The 23,238-nt window shown below is 42.9% G+C and overlaps 1 protein-coding gene across 1 annotated transcript in view; it reads right to left on the reverse strand.

The window, feature by feature from the left end:
- Positions 1 to 23,238, reverse strand: part of MOCOS (molybdenum cofactor sulfurase) — a 482,379-nt gene that overhangs the window by 295,983 nt on the left and 163,158 nt on the right. Inside the window, exon 4 of the mRNA XM_030204697.1 lies at positions 22,585 to 23,226. Within this exon, the coding sequence (XP_030060557.1) occupies positions 22,585 to 23,226 (642 nt within the window). The remainder of the gene's footprint in view (positions 1 to 22,584; positions 23,227 to 23,238) is intronic.

Genomic DNA, 23,238 nt, shown 5'->3' on the forward strand with positions numbered 1-23,238 from the left:
CACACTCACTCTCTCTCTCATCTGGCAGCGCTTCCTGTACCCCCTGCCCCCCCCCACACACACACACACTCCCTCACTCTGTCATCTGCCATTGCTTCCTGAACCCCCCCCCCACACACACACACACACTCACTCTCTAACTTTCATCTGGCAGCGCATCCTGAATCCCCCACACCCCTCTTCTTCCAAGCTGAACCCCTCCAACACATCCCCCCCACACACATACTCTCTCTCTCTCTTCCTCTCCTCCAGCACACCAATTGCTTAGGTGCAGTGGCAGCAAACTCAGACACCACAGAAAGAGGGGGGCCTGACACCATAGAGAGAGAGGGAGGGAGGTATCTCTGTCACACACACACTCTCTCTCTCTCTCTCTCTCTCACACACTCTCTCTCTCCCACAGACAATGTGTTTCTGTCTCTCACTCTCATACACTCTATGTCTCACAGTGTATCACATTCACTCTCTATGTGTCACACAGTCAGTTACATACTCGCTTGGTCTCATACACTCAGTCTCACAGACAATCTGTGCCTCACACACACTCTCATTCTCGCACACACTGTATCTGTGTGAAACACACTCTCTCTCTCTCTATCACACTGTGTCTCCCATACGCAATTGCACACACTCTCATTCTCACACACACACACTCTCACACAGACACACTCACACCCAGACTCACTCTCTCTCACACACACACACACACACACACACTTGCACTTTCACTCTCTCTATCACACACAGTCACTCTCGCATACACTCTCCAAAACATACACATTATGAGGAAAACCTTGCTAGCGCCCGTTTCATATGTGTCAGAAACGGGCCTTTTTTACTAGTAATATATAAACCACCTTGAATGCAACCACAGAAAGACAGTATATCTATTCCCATTCTCATGTTATAATCCAGCATGCAGACAGTAAACACACACAGTTTTTGTGAGGTCAATCGTGCACCTCATTCAACATTTCCTTTTTTTTTTTTTTTTTTTTAATAGCTTTGCCTTAAATCAGCTATATTTGTTGGTTTTAATGCTTTCCTTTCAAAACTCTTTCTCATTCTCTCCTTTTACTTTCATCCATTTTATATCACTTATTCCATGCTTGTCAGCTTCTTTTCTCTATGATCACCTTCTCTCCCTTCATCTCTCCTATTACATGAATACCATCTTTTACCTTATACTGTTCAGTATATTTTAAATTTTACTTTTCACTCAAGGTTGAATTTCCTATTAAGCAGCATGGGCATGTGCCTAAAGGGTCCCTATTTCAAGGGATGCTTGTTCAGTCAGGGTGTCTCTTCTCTGATGAGATGCTGGTACTCTCATTCTGTTAGGGAGTTACCTGGATTGTGGTGAAGAGACAGGAAAGAAGAAAACTCACATCCTGTGAGGGGATCCAACCCCCCTTTGAATCTCTACAGGAGACTTCCCATCATCTTCCCCTCAACCAGGTCCTGTGCTTTGGTGGTACTTAGCAGGGGAAAAGATTCTGTGCCTATTTTATGTGTGAGATATAAATCCAGCCTTTCTTCCACCTTAGTAAGATCACGCTCCTTCCCTACCTCATTCTCTCTGTTGTGGCCTAATTATTCCCTTCATTCTCTGTGTCCTCTCCACTTTTCCCACTCTTCCTGAAGCTTATCTTTCATAATCTTCATTTTTTACTGTTCCTTGCAGTCTGCTTTTGTGCACTCTCCATGTCCTAAAAATGGTCTCTCTATTTTCTTCACCTCCTTCCCTTGCCACCCTTCTATCTCTTTGGTTGCACAACTGGGTTTCAACGTTGAACTTCTGTGCACTAGAGGTACCAATGGTGTGCTCACAATTTAAGATGTCTACTGTCATAGTTGCCAACTCTGTGGGTACTGTGGGTGCCTGAGTACCCTCAATATTCTTTTTTGTACTCCTTTGGCTGGGGAGCTAGAAGCTTCCGGTTATAGAGCTATAGAGGAAAGCAAGAAGGAAGAGCATATGGTGGTTATTTTAGAAGCTCTATTCTTGTTTTGGACATCTTAAAACTGGCATATTGCATGGACATCCAAATCCCAATTTAAAAAGGCAGAATATGGACATCTAAGACTGCAGTACATCCATATGGCAAGGGGGTGTGGCCTGGGCATGTTTTGTGCAGGACTAAGGAGGGCCCAAAATATGGACATCCAGCTCCGATCACAGAAGGGGAAGGAACGTCCATGTCTAAAAAGATGGATATTATTATTTAGACCTGGTACTTGTCATGTCCATGTTACAGAAAAGTGTTCTGACTAAGCAGCTGTCTACTGGAGGGATTAAGGCAGGACATCCCCAGTGTTTGCTGTCCCCTTCCTTCTTCCATGAATATGAAACTGACAAGGGATACCAAGCTATATGTCAGCTTCAAGTATTATGAACATTTTTATGACAGCAGCACGCAGATCTGAGGAGCATGCTAATGGATGGTGAATGGAGTGAGAACCAAGGGACCCAGCTTCAAATCCCTCTTCAGCTCTTTTTTTTCTTTTAATTGTGAGCACTCCAGGAACAGAAAAATACCTACTGTTTCTGAATATATAAGATACCTGCTTGCTTGAAGGCTATTGAAGTGGTGTAAATTCAAGTATAGTAGGCATTTTTCAGTTCCTAGAGAGCTCACAATTAAAAAAAATTCACAAACAGCTAAAGAGGGATTTGAACCTGGGTCCACTGATTCTGAGCCCACTGCTCTAACCATAGGCTTCCCCTCTGTTCTACATGGAGGTCTATGTGGTCATTTTATAAAGTGGATGCTCCTATGCTATCACACAGATGCCCATGTCCCTTGTTTTCCCCGTTCAGAATTTGGGCGTTTCCAGTTTGTAAAATGGATGTTCACATTGGACATTTCCAGCACATGAACGTCCATCTTACATGCATTTTAGAACATCCTGTTCTAAAATACATATGAGATGAATATCCATTTATGACGTTCTTAGTTGGATGTCCTTTCTTAAACACTGCACTATGGAGCTCATTTTTGAAAGAAAACAACGTTTAAAAAGTGGCATAAACTGGCAGATGGGCGTTGTGTGTCCAAATCTCAAAGGGGCTTGTCGGCAGCATGTTATGGGCAGGATTTGGGTGTTTCTAAGACTTGGACGTTTTCATTTTGTTCTTTTATGGCTGAAAAACATCCAAGACTAAAACTACAGCATTGTGAGCTAGACCTGTTTTAATAACAACTAAGCCACAAAAAGTCTCTAAATAACCAGATGACCACTGGAGGAATAAAGGAATGACCCCCCCTTACTCCCCCGATGGTCACTGAACCCCCTCCCACCCGCCAAAGATGTGAAAGAAGCAGTACATACCAGCCTCTATGACAGCCTTAGATGTTATAGCCAGTCCTATTAGAGCAGAAAGCAGGTCCCTGGAGGTGCCTAGTGGTTGGTACAGTGCACTGTGGAGAATGGGACCTAGGCCACACTTGTGGTGAAAAGTGTGAGCCCTCTAAAACCCTCCAAAAACCTACTGTACCACATATAGGTGACATCTGCAGCCATAAGGTCTATTGTAGTGGTGTACAGTTGGGTACAGTAGGTTTTTGGTGGGTTTTGGAGGGCTCACCATACACATCTCACTATTACCCCCTTATATTGTACCAGGGAGCTTTTAGGTAAAGTCCACTGCAGTGCCTCCTTGGGTGCCCCACTGCTCTGCTGGGATGTCTGTATGGCCAGTCTACTTCATTTTGTGCATTTTTCATTTGGACATTTTTTTTTTTCGAAAATGGTCGAAAAAGATAAACATACTGAAAATAGCAACATCTAAAAAAAGAACATTTTTGAAACAAAAAGATAAAAATGTGTTGCTGGTTCAAAAATGATTATTTTTGCTATTTGATTTTTGGAAGTTTTGAGTAAAACATCCAAAGTCAGATTTAGCTGTCATATCAAAAATGTCCCTCCACATCTCCTAGGTTACTGCTCCTGCCTCCCCCTGCAATCTGTTGGCTGGCTAAAGAAGTCTGACCAATGGGCTAACAGGAGAAGCAGAGAAGAGCAGTGCAGGTCAAAGAAGCTTCCCACCTTTGGCCAGCCATAGAGAGGGGGAGAAATGCTGAGAAAGGTGTTGGGAAAGGAATGATGAGTTGAGAGGGACAGTGGAAGGCAAGGAATGGCTAAGAGAAGGGCAGAAGACCAATGAGGAGAATTGGAAAAGGGTTGGGAGAGGTTCTGGTAGAGTAGCTGATAGAGGTGCTGGGAAAGAGCAAAGGCTAGCTTTGGTCCTGAGGAACTGAGTTCAATTCCCGGCACAGGCAGCTCCTTGTGACTCTGGGCAAGTCACTTAACCCTCCATTGCCCGCCGCATTGAGCCTGCCATGAGTGGGAAAGCGCGGGGTACAAATGTAATAAAAATAAAATAAAAGAGGATATTGTTTAGGAGATACAATATTGCTATGAAGGTCTGGAACAGGGACTGGGAGAGGAGCTGTGTAGGACAGAGAGAGGAGGGGATTGATAGTGGAAACAGGCTGAGAAAAGGGTTAAAAACAAGGAAGAAAAGGTTTCTGAGAAAAAAAATAATTGAGGTGGAGGAAAGAGACATGAAGGGTTGAAGAAAGAGAAGGACGTGGTGGTGATGGTGGTGGCAGGGAGCAAGACTAAGAGGAAGAGAGAGAGAAGATAACAAATATGGAGAGAATGCTTGTGTATAGAAAGAGGATACTATGGAGGAAAATGAGAGAAATGTTAAAACAAAAAGGATCATAGGGTAATAAGTTTTAAATGAAACGAAATCCTCTGATACCTCATTTCTGATACCTCTAACTGAGAAAAAGCTACAAGCAAAGAAAGAAAGAAAGAGGATACATTTAAAATGGTCACAAAGATTAGAAAATTGTCTATCTGCTGTCCCCCACAATTGGCCCAGCCCAAATAGCATTAGTGGGTTATATAGTATTATTGTGCTGGGTCAGTTGTATAGGGCAGCTGGTATCTGCTCTGTTCTCCCATCCCTGCAGTCTCTATGGTAAGTAAGGTATTATACTGGAAGGATGGGGCAAGGGGAAGTGGCTGTGGTGGCATGCAATTGCTATTAACTGGAAATCTCAGTCTTAAAAAGTGTTTTCCCTTGGCAGCTGTGATATTTAGAAGGACCATCATCAGGGATGGAATTGAGGGGAAATGGAGAGTGACATTTTCCCCCTTCTTCACATAAAATATACTCCCACTATTTCCCATAGGATTGTTTTCTTTTCTTGGGGGGGGGGGGGGGGGGTTGCAGCAAAGGGCATATTGCCTCAAAAACTCTGCGTATTTCCTGGTTTGTTTCTCTGGCGTCTTGCCTACTCAGTTTTTGAATATGTCTAGCTTTTTGTGAAGCTCTGCAGCCACTTCCCAGCTCCCCATGCTGGATGCTCAGCCATTGAAAAAAAGTGTTAAGTATGCAGGCCAGAATGCAGTGGCTTAATGTGAGTGCATATTTCCATATCCAGGGCTGCTGGAACAAGTTTTCCTATCCAGCATGTGATCTCTGAGGTTTCAGGCTGTGACCCTTGCTGTGCTTCCAAGGCCCACAGCAGACATGTAGCCGAGTGCCAGGAAAAATGCTACAGGGGTTGGGAACACAGGCCTAGCCCCAGAAACAGGGATGTGCCTGGGACCAAGGAGGAGGGAAATGATAGAAGACTATGGGAGATGGGGGAGATACTAACAGGGAGATGCACAAAGGTCCCTGGAAAGAACCACCCGGTATTTCCACCTCAGTAAAAATTACCGATTTGGAAATACAGAGCGATTCCTAACGCAAGTCACATACAAAAGCAGCAAGCAGCTCGATAGGAGGGAAGCCACTTGGACAGCTGAGTATGAGCAGAACAGCCAATCGCTAAGTGTGGCTGTTCTGTGCATACTCAGAGCAGCACTTGTATAAGGCTTTTATACATGCATAGAAGCTGCGTGTATGAAAGCCAGTGTAGCTTTTTTTCCCCTTCAAAACAGCTGTGGGTTGTGCAGCAGCTGACGGGTGGACTGTCATGCTGGGACTCCAGCAGTTCTAGTTCAGCATTTCAACTTTTCCCCTGAGGAAAACATTGAGTTGATGAAAAATATTTAATAAATACATAAATGAAATGAATGAAACTCATATTGTAAGTAGTGCTTGAAAAGCCATACTAAAGTTTGACACCAAAGCGAGAGCTATACATTAGCTACCAACAAAATAAAAAAAACAGAGCACTTAAAAATCCCATTTCCTGATCAGGTGTGTTTTCAGGCTGCTGGGAAATTCACAGTGTTTCAAAATTATAACATAAATAAAAATATACATATGATATTGTTTTCTTGAGTACATTTTAAAGAATGACTACTTTGCATTTATAATATAAAACAAATGTAGAAAAGATTGCAGCTTTGATGCAGTGCAATACTGCAGAATTTTCTAAAACCTTTGCACACATAATGGAATTTTCTAGACTTTATAAGGTGTTGTTCTCTCAGTAGGGTCCAAATTATACATGCATCCATTCCACCTCTGTGTGAAATATGGTCTAGACTATAATTCTCTCAGAACAGCTTTTACCTCATCTACTAAATGCACTCCTAACTGATTCTCCCAGCTGGCACTGATCCACAAATGTAATTATCTGCATTAAAAGTCAACTCCCAGATGCTAGGAATGATAAGAATAATAGTTAGGTAATAGAATTAGCTTGCTTGTGCCTGGTGTTTATCATCCAAACATGATCTCAAAGCAATTTAGAGAAAAGTGCAGACACACCTCTATAGTGTGCAGTAATGTTTTAGAAACTGATACAAAATGTTAAAATACATTTTTTTACCCATTAAGTAAGGAAGTAACATGACACTTTAAAAAACCTTTGACTGTAGAAAACAGTGGCGTAGCCCGACCTTGCGGTGGGAGGGGGCTAGAGCCCAAGGTTGGGGGAACATTTCAGTCAGCCGCCTCACCCCCCACCACTTTGCCACTCCCCCTCATCTCCTCATCGCTCCCCCTCACCTCCTTGCCACTTCCCCTCACCGCCTCATCGCTTCCCCTGCAAAAACAAATGCCTTTGCTGGCGGGGGGTCCCCAACCCCCGCTAGCTGAAGCCTTCTTCAGCGCCGGTATCCAGCACGGCTGCACTCACTGCCCTGCTCTTCTTTCTTCTTGCTGACATCCTCCTGTGCACGCTGACGCTCCTTTATGTGATACTGAGTATGCTCAGTTTCATTTAAAGGAACGTGCAGGACATCAGGACTCCTGACGTCCTGAACATTCCCCCACCAGCCAGACCAAGGGGCCCAGGTGAAATTTGCGGGGGCCCAGGCTCCCGTGGCCCCACCTAGCTAAGCCCCTGGTAGAAAATTAATATCATACTAGCTAATAAACTGGGTATTCTACAAAATCAGTTTCCTTTTTATAACAATAAACAAAGTATCGGAAACCAAGGTGATATTTACCTATATTAATAAAAACAAAAACAAAAAGAACCAAAAAAAGAAAAAAAATAATATTTAAATGAGTGCTCATTTTTTTGGGGGGTGTATATACAATGACTCAAGGAATCAAAATGTAAATCCACACCTTATTGACATCATTGCACGCCCTGCCTCCACTAATGATAACACTACTTGAAAGAATTTTTCTTAAGAAAATACAAGGTAAAAAAATAATAATAACCGCTACTTAGCTTAAGCGGTGTGGAGTACTGTCCATCTGCTTGACGTGTATTGACAGGTAAATGTGGTATCCTGGTCACTGTAATACTTTTTCAATGCAAAGTTTGTGAATTCAAGTGTCAAACGAAAATCAAAGTCCAAAGTTCCCAGTTCCCTACATGGGCCATGTTTCACCTATATGGAGGTGTCTTCAGGGGAACAGAAAGTTCAGCAACTCAGGGAGGAACCTAATCCAGCCCGATTTAAATCCTGCTATTGATCCCTATGCTTATAAATCTAGGCAAAAGAATGGCAGGACTAAATTTATGAGCATAACCTTGAAGTGCCTAAATTAAGCTGAATATTCAGCTGAAAAGTTATGCTCCTAAGTCTGGTTGAAGATAGGGCACAAATTTAGAAGGCTAACGTAGAAGCATAAATTTAGGAGCTCAATATTTTCTGAATATCAGACACTTAGAATTAGAAAAAGAAAACCCCAAAACAAACCAAAGTCTAACAGGCCAGTTTTCAAGGCATGTGATATGTTCACCAGTGGTGAACACATTACTTTCCCCTCTGTAGATTTTTCTGGCTAATACTGATAGCATTGGGCTGAAAATCCATCTAACTGACTGATTCTATCCGTATAGTGAAGGGGTAAAAGAAAGGTGGAGCAGGAGCAGGCTGAGAAAATTATCCAGATAGTGGCAATGTTCAGCCTATATCCAGATAAGTTATATGTTTAGCAGAGACACCAAGCGTGGCCCATCCCAATGCTGAAGATTTATCCCCGCAGAAACAGATGGGGTTCGCAGTTTCCACAAAAAATTCAACAACACCAAAGGAAGTGGAAAACACAACTTCAAGAGATCAATCTGAGACACCAGGGTGAGATGCTCCAGAGAACAAACTTTATTGGGACCCTACACGGTCCGTGTTTCGGCTTTTAAAAAAGCCTTCATCAGGGGTCTCAAAAAATATTATATCTGTACCTCCATGGGTATATAATATTAATCCATAAATATGACGTGAAGCAGAATGGATTTATTGATCAGTGAGTGCACAGATATATTCTGATTGACAATGGAGCACATGAAATGTCGTCTCTAAATGGAAAGAAGTGTACTGCCTCACACCAACAGGTTCACTTTGAAAAAAAAAAAAGTGAACCTGTTGGTGCGAGGCAGTACACTTCTTTCCATTTAGAGACGACATTTCATGTGCTCCACTGTCAATCAGTACATATCTGTGCACTCACTGATCAATAAATCCATTCTGCTTCATGTCATATTTATGGATTAACATTATTTACCCATGGAGGTACAGATATAATATTTTTTGAGACCCCTGATGAAGGCTTTTTTAAAAGCCGAAACACGGACCGTGTAGGGTCCCAATAAAGTTTGTTCTCTGGAGCATCTCACCCTGGTGTCTCGGATTGATCTCCTGAAGTTGTGTTTTCCACTTCCTTTGAAGATTTATCCCCGCAATGCTGGAGAATGCTGGAAAATGCTGGAGGTTTTTCTCATGGGCCCCAACCATGTCCTGGCAGATATACATATCAAAAACTGGCACAGTCAATAAATAGAAAATAAAATGAACTTTTCTACCTTTGTTGTCTGGTTATTTCATCTCTGATTTCATAGTTGTCTTGCCATGGTCTCCACATACATTAGGCTTTTCTTCTCTCTGTATGTCCACCATCCATCTTTTCTCTACGTCCTCTCCTGCCCAACATTTACCCTGTGTCCCTGTCCAATCCTCCCACCATGTTGATCATCTCCCTTCTTTCTGACCCAGTTCTTGTCCTGTCCAATATAACTCTTGTGTCCTTAATATCTCTCCCTCTCTCTAACTTCTCTCCTGTCCCCATGCCTAGCCAGCAACACTCCCTCTCCTTCCCTCTCTGCTGTCCCCCTGCCCCTCTCAGGGGTCAAGCATGTTCCTCTCTCTTCTGTCCAAAGCCCTCACCCACCTGAGCTTCCACTCTCTTCCCAAAGCTCTTCTTTGCTTCTCACCCTCTCCTTCTCTGATGCTCCAACACAAGTGGAGAACCCTGTCCCCAGTCACTGCTGCCTGTGCCGGCTCTGCAGTTCAAAATGGCAGCTGCAAACTCTCACAGTAGTCTTGTGAGAGGTCCTTGCCACCAATTTGAACCATGGAACCCGTACAGGCAGCAGTGACTGGGGATTGCTGCTGCTCGCCTTGCCCTAGACCACCAGGGCATCGTTCAGGTAGGTCTGGGGTGGGGGGAGGGTAGTGGGAGGCCAGCTAGCTTTTTGCAGTAGGGCCTGGGAGAGGTTTCTTTCAGGGGATCCTACCTGAAATACATAAGAGGTGGTTTTAGCGTGTAAGCGGGAGAATGGGGCCAAAAGCATGTGTCACGCCAAATGCATGTGACTTGGTATGTCTGGTTTATTTTAGGCCTGCTGAATATACCCTATTAATTTAAATGTTGACATTGATGTTTAAATTAACACTGTCAATGCTACTGAAAATTGACCCCTTAAAGTACAAATTGCCGCCATAATTAAATTAGTATTTGACAATGACTGTCATGAGTAAGTTCAGCAAAGGAAGATGTTTCTCACAGTGTGATCGCAAAATATTGATCTGGAACTGCCTTTTGAAATGACCCCTCTTGATAAACCTCTGACACTGTGCAAGGTAAAATTGATTTTGATGAAGGAGCTTTATTTAAGAGGCCTGTTTATGGGTGATATAATGAGGTTACCAGAACTGATATGGAACAGTTAACAGCATTGAGATTCCTGTCTGTCAGCTGTCTGACCATCCTAAGAGCTGTTCCCCCTTGGGGGTGTCTTTACTTCTTTCATCTAAATCTAGCCATCGGGGTTTGAAAAATATCCAAATATAAAATAATGTAATGAACTCAGCAGTTTTGCAAGCCTGCTTATGGCACAAAACCTAGCTGTTTGTAGATCACTGTCAGGTTGAAAATTCTCATATAGGGTCATAATGTCACCAAGCTCAAACTATACATGCGGACAGCATCTTGCCCTGGCAGATCCAATAAGGTAGTCCTGGGCTGAAAAATGTCAGGAAAGTTTATATGGATAACTAGACCATGGTAGGGTTGGAAACAATATGAATCAATCCAGGAACAAAACAGGACCTCCAAAATAAAACAATCTACACAAAAACTGTGGCTATGCCCACCCCCAAAAACGTACACACGTAATCAATGTGTAATTGGAAATTTTGGTTATGAAAATTAGGAAATACTCCCTACCGTCTTCAAGAAATATGTGCATGTACTCTATGCAGGTCATTTTATAAACCACTGTCTGTGTGTAAGATGCTGATGAACACATGTAAATGAGCTGTTATAAAACGAGGTCACACATAAAAGTATGCACGGTGCAAGCCATGTTCAGGGATGGGATTCAGGTGGGGAATGAATACAGTCATGATTTACATGCATATTTTCTAAAGTACTCCCTATTATACGTATTGGACCAAATTGTATATATGGTGCCTAAAAACTTGGTGACAAAAAAACCCCACGCTTAGCGCTATTCTGTAAGTTCAGGTTCAATTTATTTGATATACCGCAAGTTTTCAAAAAGAAATCTAAGATTTTTACAATGAGCAAATTAAATGGGAAAATGGAAAGAAACATACAGAGACAAAAACAACACAAAATACAAAAGGATAGAGGGTGAAGGAAAGATTACATGTCAACAAAAGGATCAGTGGGAAAAAGGAAGAAACATAAGGAAGGAGGACGATATCCTGCATATATGCCTGATGGCTGTGGAGCGGGTGGAGGTGAATTGATTTTTCACCCATTCAATGGAAATACTCTTAAAACAAATAGGACTAAATATTTTTTCACTCAAAGAATAGTTAAGCTATGGAGCTCATTGTCGGAGGACGTGGTAGTGGGGGTTAGCTTATCTGGGTTAAAAAGGGTTTGGCAAGTTCCTGGAGGAAAAGGCCATAGTCTACTATAAGGTGGACATAGGGAAGCCACTGCTTGCCCGGGACTGATAGCATGGAATGTTGCTACTAATTGGGTTTCTGCCAGGTGCTGGAAGCAGGATACTGGGCTAGATGGACCATTGGTCTGACCCAGTATGGCTATTCTTATGTAAATAATTACACTATGACCAGAAAATCTTCATATTGAATAATGTAGCCTGACCACGGAATGATGTTTATTAGCAAGTGCCACTGTTCAATAAGCACTCATTAATTGAATAATAAAAGAGCAGTATAGTATGCAAGCAATATTTGGCCTTTTACGTTTGTTTGTGGTTGGCATATTTTAATGCTAACTGCCTTTAATCTTTATGTTAATGAGCAAGCACAATAATAAGTTTCTGTAACCTTGTCTTGCTCTTAAAGTTCAGCATGTGTGATTAACAATCTGGAAAATGAGTTCTGCATATTATATGCAAAAAGGTGTAAGTGCAGGGATTTAATTTTTGATGATTTCAGTTCATGGTTAGTTTCAGTATGTGTAATGTTTTTCAGTTAGCAGTATTTCAGATGCAGTATTCAGTTAGCAAATTATTCACTGGGACTGTTGTCTACATTTGCCACCTCACTTTCATCGAGAGATGGTTAATAGTTATCAAACACAGGAGCCCTTTTAGGGCCCCTTTTAATAAACGGCGGAACCCGTACCCCCACTTTGCTGCGTGCCAATCCGGCACTACTGCAAGGCTGCTGCAGGAGCCTGTGCGGTATTGCCTGCCCCCCAGGCACGCTATTCCTGGTGCTGAAAAATACTTCTCATTTTTTTAGCGCTGGGGGCTTACCCGGTGGTAATCAGGCAGCCCAGTACACTGCCTGGTTAGTGCCAGGTTAGTGCGGGAGCCCTTATTACCTCTGAAATAGGTGGCGGTAAGGGCTCCCCTGGGAAATGGCTATGCAGCCCCAGCTCTTAAACATGTATATGGCATTTTGCTACCTATGGACTTACATGCTACGTCACCAAGCCTGTATCCTGCTTTTTAGCATTTAGGATTTTCTCTGTGCACTATTTGCATGGTTTACAGGGCCCTTGAGGAAGGTTTCACAGCCAAAACATGGCCCTTGTCAGGTCATATGTACCAATGTATCCTGTTTTTAATATTGTGACTTGTCTTTTGGGATCTTCCACTTTTCTTGTTCATCTGGTTTCTCCTGTGGAAGTGCTGGTCTCCTTTCCCTGGCACTTTTGCTACTTACACATGTAAGCTAGAGCTTGCACATCTATAGAGAAATTGAGAAGTGGAGGTGGCTACAGGTACAAAAAGAAATCTTTACTGACTGACCCAACACAGCTGTATTTTGGCACAGTGCCCGCATCAGGAGTCCTATTAAATATGATAGAGTAAATGCAACATTAAACCACATCTCTCTATATAAAAGGCAGCCCAAACGTTCTGAAGCCTCCATGGAAGTTGAGGCGCCCGAGATATCCGGTGTGCCCTGGAGTGTCTGCACCGCCCTCGCGTCAAAACGTCATGACATCGAGGGCGGAGCTATAACACTCAAGGCCCGAAATCGAAACGCCACAGGCATGGCCACGGAGGCGCAGCAAACAAAAAAAAACCAAAACCCTACCCACACACAGCGACGCGAACACCGAACAAGGCAAGTAGCTCGGAGGGAGGGGGCCCCTTGCTAGCACCCGTTTCATTGCGCTCAGAAACGGGCATTTATTCCTAGTAAAATAAATAAACATAAAAACACACTTTAAAATAATTTTACATAAATATGAACACAAGGGATATGGAAATATAGAAAAGCAAAACTACAACCACAAATCAATGACAATGGTTAACACATGCGTTAATTAAAAGACTCTATATTAATAAAAAATATATACATATGTTAATTAAGGGTCCCTTTTACTAAGCTGTGGTAAGCACTAACACGTGCTTCCACAGGTTAAAATGTACCACCCCAGGATGCACTCAGGCATCCCACAGTAGTTTTTGCATGTGTGTGTGCTACCTACACACTAAAAAGTAAAATGTATTTATTAGCACTGGGGGCATGTTTGGAGGTGGACAGTGGGTGCAGCTATGCTAAACGGTTTTCACATGGGCATTGCCATGTGCTAAATGATTAGCACAGGATTAGTGCTTGAACCTGTACTGCCCACAAAATAGATGTTGGTAAGTGTTCACGTGGTAAACATTATTACAGAAATAGGAAATTCGGCCATTTACTGGCAGCACTAAAATTGGCCTTAGTGCGCAGATTACAGGGGCGTATCTGGACTTCAGCAGTAGGGGGGCCAGAGCCGAGGTGAGGGGGCACATTTTAAACCCCCCCCCCGGTGCCGCCGACCCCCCTGCCGCCATCGCTGACACCCCCTGCCGCCGCCAATACCACCTCCAACAAGTTTGACCCCCCTTCTTGACCCATCCACCATCCATCGCCGTCTGTACCTTTGCTGGTGGGGGACCCAAACCCCACCATCCGAAGTCTTCTTTCTGCGTTTGGTTTCTTCTGAGTCTGATGTCCTGCTGCACGTACAACGTGCAGGATGTCAGATTCACAGAAACAGAACGAAGCCTTGCGATCTGCAGGGCTTCGTTCTGTTTCTGTGAGTCTGATGTCCTGCACGTTGTATGTGCAGCAGGACGTCAGACTCAGAAGAAACCAAACGCAGGAAGAAGACTTCGGCTGGCGGGGGTTGGGGTCCCTAGCCAGCAAAGGTACAGACGGCGTTGGCGGGGGGGGGGGGGGGGGGTTGAGAGGGGCGTCGTCAGGGGGGTCCAGGGCCAAATTTACGGGGGCCCAGGCCCCCGTGGCCCCATAGCAGCTATGCCCCTGGCGCAGAAAGACCCACGGTGGGGATAATGCAAGCCACCTTTTAGCGCTGCTTAGTAAAAGGGCCCTAAAAGATTATATATAAATTAAAAGATAGACAACTGAACAAAAATGTTAATTATCCACCCTTATTTGTCCTTGAGATAGTCTAAATCCATGGTTACTTACTCTTGAAGTTATTGTAATTTGTGTTATATTTTGTATGTTATTATGTTTTTTTCACTTTATTGTTTGTTTGTAAGCCACATTGAACTTGAGTCTATTTCGGGCTAATGTGAGGTATAAGTATCATGATGAATAAATAAGTAAGAAACTGTACACATATACAGACTAAAAATTAAGGTTTAGAAAACTTGACTAATAACCAAAGAAAATAAGTGTATACCAAACTAAAAGGAAATATAAATATACCAAAAACAAAACTAGCTATAGAATAAAATGCAAATTGAAACTAGATGAGTACTGCGTTCGGCACCTAACCCTTACCGTTCAGTGAATCCAGACTGCCCCAATTTGACTGCCCCTATCGGACCGACCGTTCACTTGTCTATTAGATTGTAGGCTCTTTGAGCAGGGACTGTCTCTCTTTGTTAAATTGTACAGCGCTGCGTAACCCTGGTAGCGCTCTAGAAATGTTAAGTAGTAGTAGTAGTAGTAGTACATCAGAAGTACAAATATATAATAGGCACATAAGTAATCTTTATCAAATCAGATGTCAAAACGGCACCCACAATGCCAAGGTCTGCAGTAGTGTGGGTGCGTGTATTGGATGCACGCTGGACCATTTCCCCAGCGCATCTGGAAAAAAGGATTTCTTTTTTTTTTTTGGGGGGGGGGGGGCTGAGACATGGATGTGCAGCAGTATGAAAACCAGTGCGCATCTATTTACGGCCTGAGCCCTTAACGCCACCCATTGACTTAGAAAAGGGCTCATTTGTTACCGCGTGGTAACCATCAACCGCTGATTACCGGTAATGCCCCCGTGCCAAACTTGGAATTGCTGCCAGACGCACGCAATAGCCGGGCGGTAAAGGCAATTTTACGCATGCTGCATGCACATAGGCCCTTATGCGCCTTTGTAATGATAAAGAAGAGAAGGAAAACACGGTACTTAATATTATGACTGAAAGGTGACATAAATAAAAATAGAAGGGGAAGGGGAAGGGGGAAGTGAAAGAAACAGGAGAAGAGGAAAAAGGTTGTTAAAGCCAAAATGTCTGTGAAATACCCATAAATAAAAACAGCATGATAGTCTAACATCTGTGATTTACAAAGGACACAGCATGAAAAATATGTATATATAAAAACTTAAAAAAAAACTGTATCTGAAGTGTGCTGGCGTTGTACGACTGGGACGGGTACTTTCCTGCATATTGGTGGGATTGTGCTTTAATTTGCCTTTTGCTCCTCAGACTTGTTTGTTGGGTTTGCACAATGATTATCCTATTTGGTGGGAGGGTAAATTGCTATGATGGGTCTGGCCATTGAGAAGTGTCTTATCGCTCTCCATTGGAAGAGTACAGCGCCACCTACCCTGGAGGGCTGGAAGCAGCTTTTTCACCAGCTGCTTTGGATGAAACGCAATGTAAAGATTGCTTTCTACCCACAAGTGTGATTGGGATTTGCTTCAGGACTGTTTAGCTAATATTAAAAAAAGGGAGGGGTATGGGGAGGATAGGATCTTGGGCTTTTGTGATTAGGTGTTTGGGTTTGGTGGGGAGTCTGGGTAGGTGGGAGTGGAGGGAATTTTCAGAGTGCCTTGAAGAATCCACGGGCCACTCTGAATGAGTTTGCCTGTATGCTTGTTATGGGGGGGGGGGGGGGGGATTGGAGGGGTATTGGGGGTTGTTCTATGTGGTGGTGGTGGGGAGTTTGTTAATAGGATCCTAAGGTGGGTGGTTTTCTGGTTCAATTTACAGTTGTTCTGGTATGCTTTGGTGTTTACATTTGAAAATAAAATACTGATACAAAAAAAAAAAACTAAAAAAATAATGAGATAATTAGCATCAATAATTGGCATTTTAACAAGCACTTATTGGTGCTAATTAGATTTAATTGACATTTATGTGTGTAAATTTAGGTGTGGGATCCATGCCTAAAATTTATTCAGAATCTGAAAAAGGGGGCGCGGAAATTGAAGGCTTATGGACGGAACAGGGGTACTAGTGTAGAGCGCAGAGCCGGTAGTGGGAGGCGGGGATGGAGGTTGGGAGGCGGGGATAGTGCTGGGCAGACTTATACGGTCTGTGCCAGAGCCGGTGGTGGGAGGCGGGGATAGTGCTGGGCAGACTTATACGGTCTGTGCCCTGAAGAGCATAGGTACAAATCAAAGTAGGGTATACACAAAAAGTAGCACACATGAGCTGTCTTGTTGGGCAGACTGGATGGACCATGCAGGTCTTTTTCTGCCGTCATCTACTATGTTACTATGTTACTATGTAAATGGTGCAGGCAGACTTGAGCTGTGCTGGGGACAGACCCTCCAGGTGGCCTCAGGGTTAGCCCCAGGCAGGTGGATAGGAGTTTCATCACAATTATCAACCATGACCCCAAGATTCTTTAACAGGGTGGTGACTCCTAATTCAGAACCCTGCTCTATGTACCTAGAATTTGGATTATTCTTTCCTGTGTGAATCACTTTGCACTTGTGCATATTAAACTTCATCTGCCATTCAGATGCTCAGTCCCTCCTGCTATTCCTCAAAATCTACTCATGATCTAACAATTCTTAACAATTTTGTGTCATCTACAAATCTGATCACCTTGCTTGCTGTTTCTTTTTCGAGATTATTTATAAATATGTTACAAAGCACTGGTCCCAATACAAATCTCTCAGGCTGTGGCATAGCTAGGACTGAATGGGCCCCGGGTGGAAAAACTAAATATGGGCCCCATATAAGACCATCCCTGCCAAGGTAGGGGGACTGGAAGAATTCCTTTAGAGCTCCAGTGTACAAACCCTGCAAAAAGCAAACACATTCAAGCCCTATATAGAAAGCCTGTCATAACAATAGAAGTACATAAGTATGTAAGTGTTGCCATACTCAGCTAGACCAAAGGTCCATCAAGCCCAGGATCCTGTTTCCAACAGTGGCCAATTCAGGTCACAAGTACCTGGCAAGATCCCAGAACAGTACAATACATGTTATGCTGCTTATTCCAGAAATAAGCAGTGGATTTTCCCAAGTCCACTTTAATAATGGCTTATGGACTTTTCTTTTAGGAAGCTATCCAAACCTTTTTTAAACCCTGCTAAGCTAACTACTTTTACCACATTCTCTGGCAATGCAAGATATCAGTGATGCACATTCTCTGAAATGCAAGGTATCAGAGAAGCACATTTTCTCTGTTTAGTTTTTCTTAAACATTTTCAGGGTCTTCTATCCTTTTGACATTTTTTCTCTCTCTATGTCCACAATCCATCTTTCTTCTGCATCCCTATTCCAGCATCTAGCCTCTGTTGCCTGTCCCTACCCCCCCCCCCCCCCACACAACATGTCTAGCATCTGACCTCTCAGTGTTCCTATCCCTCCCTGTGTCCAGCATATCTTCTCTGTGTCCTTGTCTCTATTATCCCTCCATACACTGTATTTCTCCTGTGTCCCTTTCTCTCCTTGCTTGTCGCCTCTCTCTTCCCCTCATTCCACACCCCAACCCTAGGCCCAGCATCACTTTCTCCCCTCCCCCCACCACAGTCCCTCTATTGGTCTAGTGTATCTCTCCTTCAGGATACAGTCTCTTTCTATTTTTCCTCCACTTACTCCAGGGTACAGCATCTCTCTCCCCCTTTTCTGGTCTCTCTTTCTCTCTCTCTCTTCCCCGCAGTTCCTTGGAACCAGCATCATCTCTCCCTTTTTGTTCCCTAAGTCTCTCTCTCTTCCCTCTACCTCAATTCCCCCTCCCCCCATGCAGGTCCTGATATCTATTCCCCTCTCTCTCTCCCCCCCCCCTTACCCGCATGCAGGTCCTGGTATCCTTATCTTTTTTTGTCGTCCCCCCCCCCCATGATCTGGCATCTCTCTAACCCCTCTGCTCTCTGCCCACCCCCGCAGGTCCTGGAATCTCAACCCTTCAACCCCCTCTCCCAGGAAGTCCCAGCATGTCTCCTCTTCTCTTTGTGACCTGGAAGATGTACTGTGCCAAATCGACAAATTAAAGAGTAATAAATTACCTGGACTAGATGGCATGCAGCCTACAGTCCTGAAAGAACTCAAAACATAAAATTCCTGATCTGCTGTTAGTGATCTGTACATATAAGTACATAAGTATTGCCATACTGGGACAGACCAAAGGTCCATTAAGCCCAACATCCTGTTTCTAACAGTGGCCAATCCAGGTCACAAATACCTGGCAAGATCCCCAAAAAAGTACAAAACATTTTATGCTGCTTATCCCAGAAATATTTCCCCCCCCCCAAGTCCAATTTAATAATGGTCTATGGACATTTCCTTTAGGAAGCCGGCCAAACCTTTTTAAAACTCTGCTAAACTAACCACCTTTACCACATTTGCTGGCAACGAATTCCAGAGCTGAATTACACGTTGAGTGAAGAAAAAAGTTTCTCCTATTCGTTTTAAATTTACTACTTTGTAGCTTCATCGCATGCCCCCTAGTCCTAGTATTTTTGGAAAGCATAAACAGACGCTTCACGTCTACCCGTTCCATTCCACTTATTATTTTACAGACCTCTATCATATCTCCCCTCAGCCGTCTTTTCTCCGAGCTGAAGAGCCCCAGCCACGTTAGCCTTTCCTTATAGGGAAGTCGTTCCATCCCCTTTATTATTTTCGTCGCCCTTCTCTGCACCTTTTCTAATTCCACTATATCTTTTTTGAGATGCAACGACCAGAAATGAACACAGTATTCTAGGTGTGATCACACCATGGAGGGATACAAAGGCATTATAACGTCCTATTTTTGTTTTCCATTCCTTTCCTAATAATACCTAACATTCTCTTTGCTTTCTTAGCCGCTGCAGCATACTGAGCAGAAGGTTTCAACGTATCAACGACGATACCTAGATCCCTTTCTTGGTTGGTGACTCCTAACGAGGAACCTTGCATGACATAGCTTTAATTCGGGTTCCTCTTTCCCACATGCATCTACTTTGCACTTGCTCACATTAAATGTATAGAAAATGGCTGGCACTTGCCTGCTGTGAAAACAGGTCAAGAGGCTTCAAGTTGCAAAGTAGGCCTCATCTAAAAATCATAAGACTATGTCTGACTCTGAAGTTTGCTGTATTGCAAAACAGATGTTGTGACAGGCTGTAAGAACAAATGAAACTTGGCATGTGTGCAAAATTAGCTGAGCCTATGCAAAAATTAACAGCTGGACCATGCCATTTTGAGAACCTGCGGTCAGAGATATGTTGAAAAATATCCATTTACTGGTAGCCATGTGCAATAAAAGAGAACTATAAGGGGGGCTGAACGAAACTGGGAAAACTGGACAGTCACTGTGGTTGAAACTGATACATTGCTTAACTGATTTGCTAGAAACTTCTAGTAATGAAGAATGTAGAACCATAGAGTATATAAACTGTCAGCTGGAAAAGTCTTTGGAGATTTCAGTAACAAGTGATACCTGTTATAACACTGCTGTACTCCCTGTGAGATATGATTCATGTCTTTTGATTGAGCTTGCAATACTCTCTGTAAGATCTATTCTGGTCAGTATATTAATAAACTTTAAGAATTGATTTCTCGTATTTGTAGTTTTCTCCTGATTATTTAGTTTCTGTATTACTCAGAGTGTGCGCACTGCTCTGAAGAAACAGGAGTCTACATATCACAAAGAATTAGATATTATTTCTCATAATAAAGAAACAACTTATGCAGCCTTGGGTGTTTTGTCCATCCTTAAATTGATTGTGGCTGGACCACATCACTGGGAAGGATAGTTACACCCTAAATTAGCAAATGTCATCTGCTGTTTAGACGCCCAGTCTCCCAGTCTTGTAAGGTCCTCTTGTAATTTTTCACAATCCTCCCGCGAAAGCAGTTGGGGACGTCCAAAATCGGCTTTCGATTATACCGATTTGGATGACCCTGTGAGAAGGACGCCCATCTTCCGATTTGTGTCGAAAGATGGGCGTCCTTCTCTTTCGAAAATGAGCCTTTTGGTCACCTAAGTTGGAGAAGGGATGTGAAACCTCTTATAAAATACTTATAGGGCTCTGGTAAATATATTTGTATTTGTCAGTATGTACAATGGGAACAGCCATTCCATTTAAAAAGTACTAAAGAAGAAGCAGTATCTCTTGGGATTTTGCAGCCTTCATGAGTAAATGCTGCCAACTACACATGTCAAAGTGCCAGATTTTATAAAACTGCATGTCCAAGTGGATCCAATTAAGAGATCAAGCTATAAAACTTTTATTATCTTTTATTTTTTTCCTTTTTCAGGTGGTCTTTAGCACCACAGGTATAAGTTTCCCTTTCAATTACTTCTCCAAATCCTAGGTCCAAACATTTAGCAAGCCCGATTTCAAATGCATAGCTTATCCATTTACCAGACAAATTATTACTAAACATAAGTACCAACTCCATCTTAGTAAGTTAAAGGCCTGATTTGATTCATCAGTGCTGAAAACACATGTATTAAAAAGTTATATGTTTATCACCTACTGTTAAGCACATAGGGTAGATTTCCAAAGGCACTTAATCCAGTTAATAGGTGCTGCTAGCTGGAAAAGTGCTGGTGAGAGGGACATTCAGTGGCACTAATTGGCCAGTGCTGCTGAGTATTTCCTCTGATTGCCTCTGCACTATTCAAGCAGTGCCTGGACCGTACATGGGTGGAACCTGAGCAGAGCCACTGGTTATTTGGTTAGCAGCCAACAGGATAAAGTCAGTACAGCAAAAAATGCTATCTTAATTTTATCCAGTTGGCTACATGATTAGTCGTCTGAATATAGCTGCTAACTGGATAGCATTGTTCCCCCTAAGCTGACTGGGGAGGCCACCAACTGCATTGCTGCCAGTAGGGGCAGTGCTTTGATACTGTGTTTTCAATCACTAGGGACAGGCAGGTTCCCTGGAGTCCTGCAAAGCTTGCCTGTCCCTCACTATTGAAAATGTGATGGTGAAACAGCGCCACCCACTGGCAGGACTGTAGGTGGAGGATACCACTCATCTTACAGGTAACAGTGCTGGACAGCATTTCCAGGTTGGCACTGAAACCAAATATTCAGCACCGGCCAATATCTGGGTACCAGTGCCACATATCCAATTTGCCTAAATGCTGACCACTGCAGATAAAATATTCTTTTTGACTATCAGCCCAATAATTCCAAGAACTGAGAATTGTTGAACCAATATTTATACTATGACATTCTTAGACATGTCAAGGTGTTTCATTTATAATCATTGCATTTTTTCTAGCGAAAAAGGTGTCGGTACTCAAATGCCAGGCCACCCTTCAGGGGTGGGGTGATCATTGACGGACCCACCCCACAAAAACCTGTCACAGAATCTATAACAAGGCAGAATTGGTGTGTAGAGCCTGAGCTCTTTCATTAAAACTTGGGGACCATGGGTCAATTTTAGCAGACAATAGAAAAGGTACCAGTATGCGGTACCCCCTCAAATAAAGCCCTGTTTATAATACTCCTTTTAGCAAGTACCGATGCTGTTTTGGTTTTATGAATCATGATAAGTAGGGTTATTGGATGGTATGGTATCATGGATTGTTTTAGATCATTTCTTTTATATGTTATCAAAGGAAAATAATATACATGTCAAAAATCACTCTGATAAACTGTGCATCTGCCTGTAGAGACCACCTGGAATTAGTCCAACCTTGGTTTGAATTCATATATTTGGGTCAAGTACTTGGGTCAATCACCGCCCAGAAGTCCTTCTGGGAGGTGATTGATAGGTATGAAAGTGCTTGGCTGAAGAATCTTTTGTGGACAGAAAGGTATTGAGGTCATTCTTGGAGTATCTGCAGTAGCTCTAACTTCTGAGAACCACAAATCCTTTTCAGCTACAATGAATATGTATATGAATATCCCAAATGCCTCCCGCTAAAATCCCGCTTTACAACAGCTCTTATTCAGTAAATCCCTAACATATAGCAGAGTTGAATCACGTTTCACAGATTTATTTTTTATGGAGATTAGATCTCTTTGAACAATAAAAAAAAATAATAATAATTACATACCGTGCAGACAGAGATTCCCTTGGGAAATAAAAGTCTTCTTCTGCAAGGTAAGCAGCTGCTGTTCCACCTCCAAAATAAGTCTTCCTCAAGAAAGGTGCAATTTTATTAGATACCAGAAGTGCTCCTAAGCCGCTGGGAAATCCAAACATTTTGTAGAAAGAAAGGCATACGAAGTCTGCTCGATGAAGCGATAAGTCTAAAGGTGAAGTGCTTACATAGGACGCTGCATCCAGCAGCACAAACCATTTCCCAGGTGTTTTGTTAACACACAGCATTCCGGACTGTACTTCCTGTATCCAGGAAAGAGGATATTTGGTACCTGAGAAATTGCTCTGGGCAGGAAAACAGAAGAGATGAGGTATATTGCTGTGGTGTTCTTCAACTGCTCTGTGGTTCCTCTCCGATAGCAGAACTTCCTCTGGTGTCACTGGGATAGATAACACATTTGCCGATGCAGCTATGGCCCTTATTCCCACCACAGATGTGTGATTATCAGTTAGGTAACAAAAATGGCTTCCTGAGCCCTCTGAGGTTTCCGGTATCCATGGGAAAGTCTCTCCTACCATTTTAAGTGCAGCGGTGCTCCCAGATGTGAAAATAACACTGTAATAGTCTGCACTTGTGTTAAAGTGTTGAAGTATTCTGCAACAGAAA

The sequence above is a fragment of the Microcaecilia unicolor genome, chromosome 1 (assembly GCF_901765095.1).
Source record: "Microcaecilia unicolor chromosome 1, aMicUni1.1, whole genome shotgun sequence".
NCBI lineage: Eukaryota > Metazoa > Chordata > Amphibia > Gymnophiona > Siphonopidae > Microcaecilia > Microcaecilia unicolor.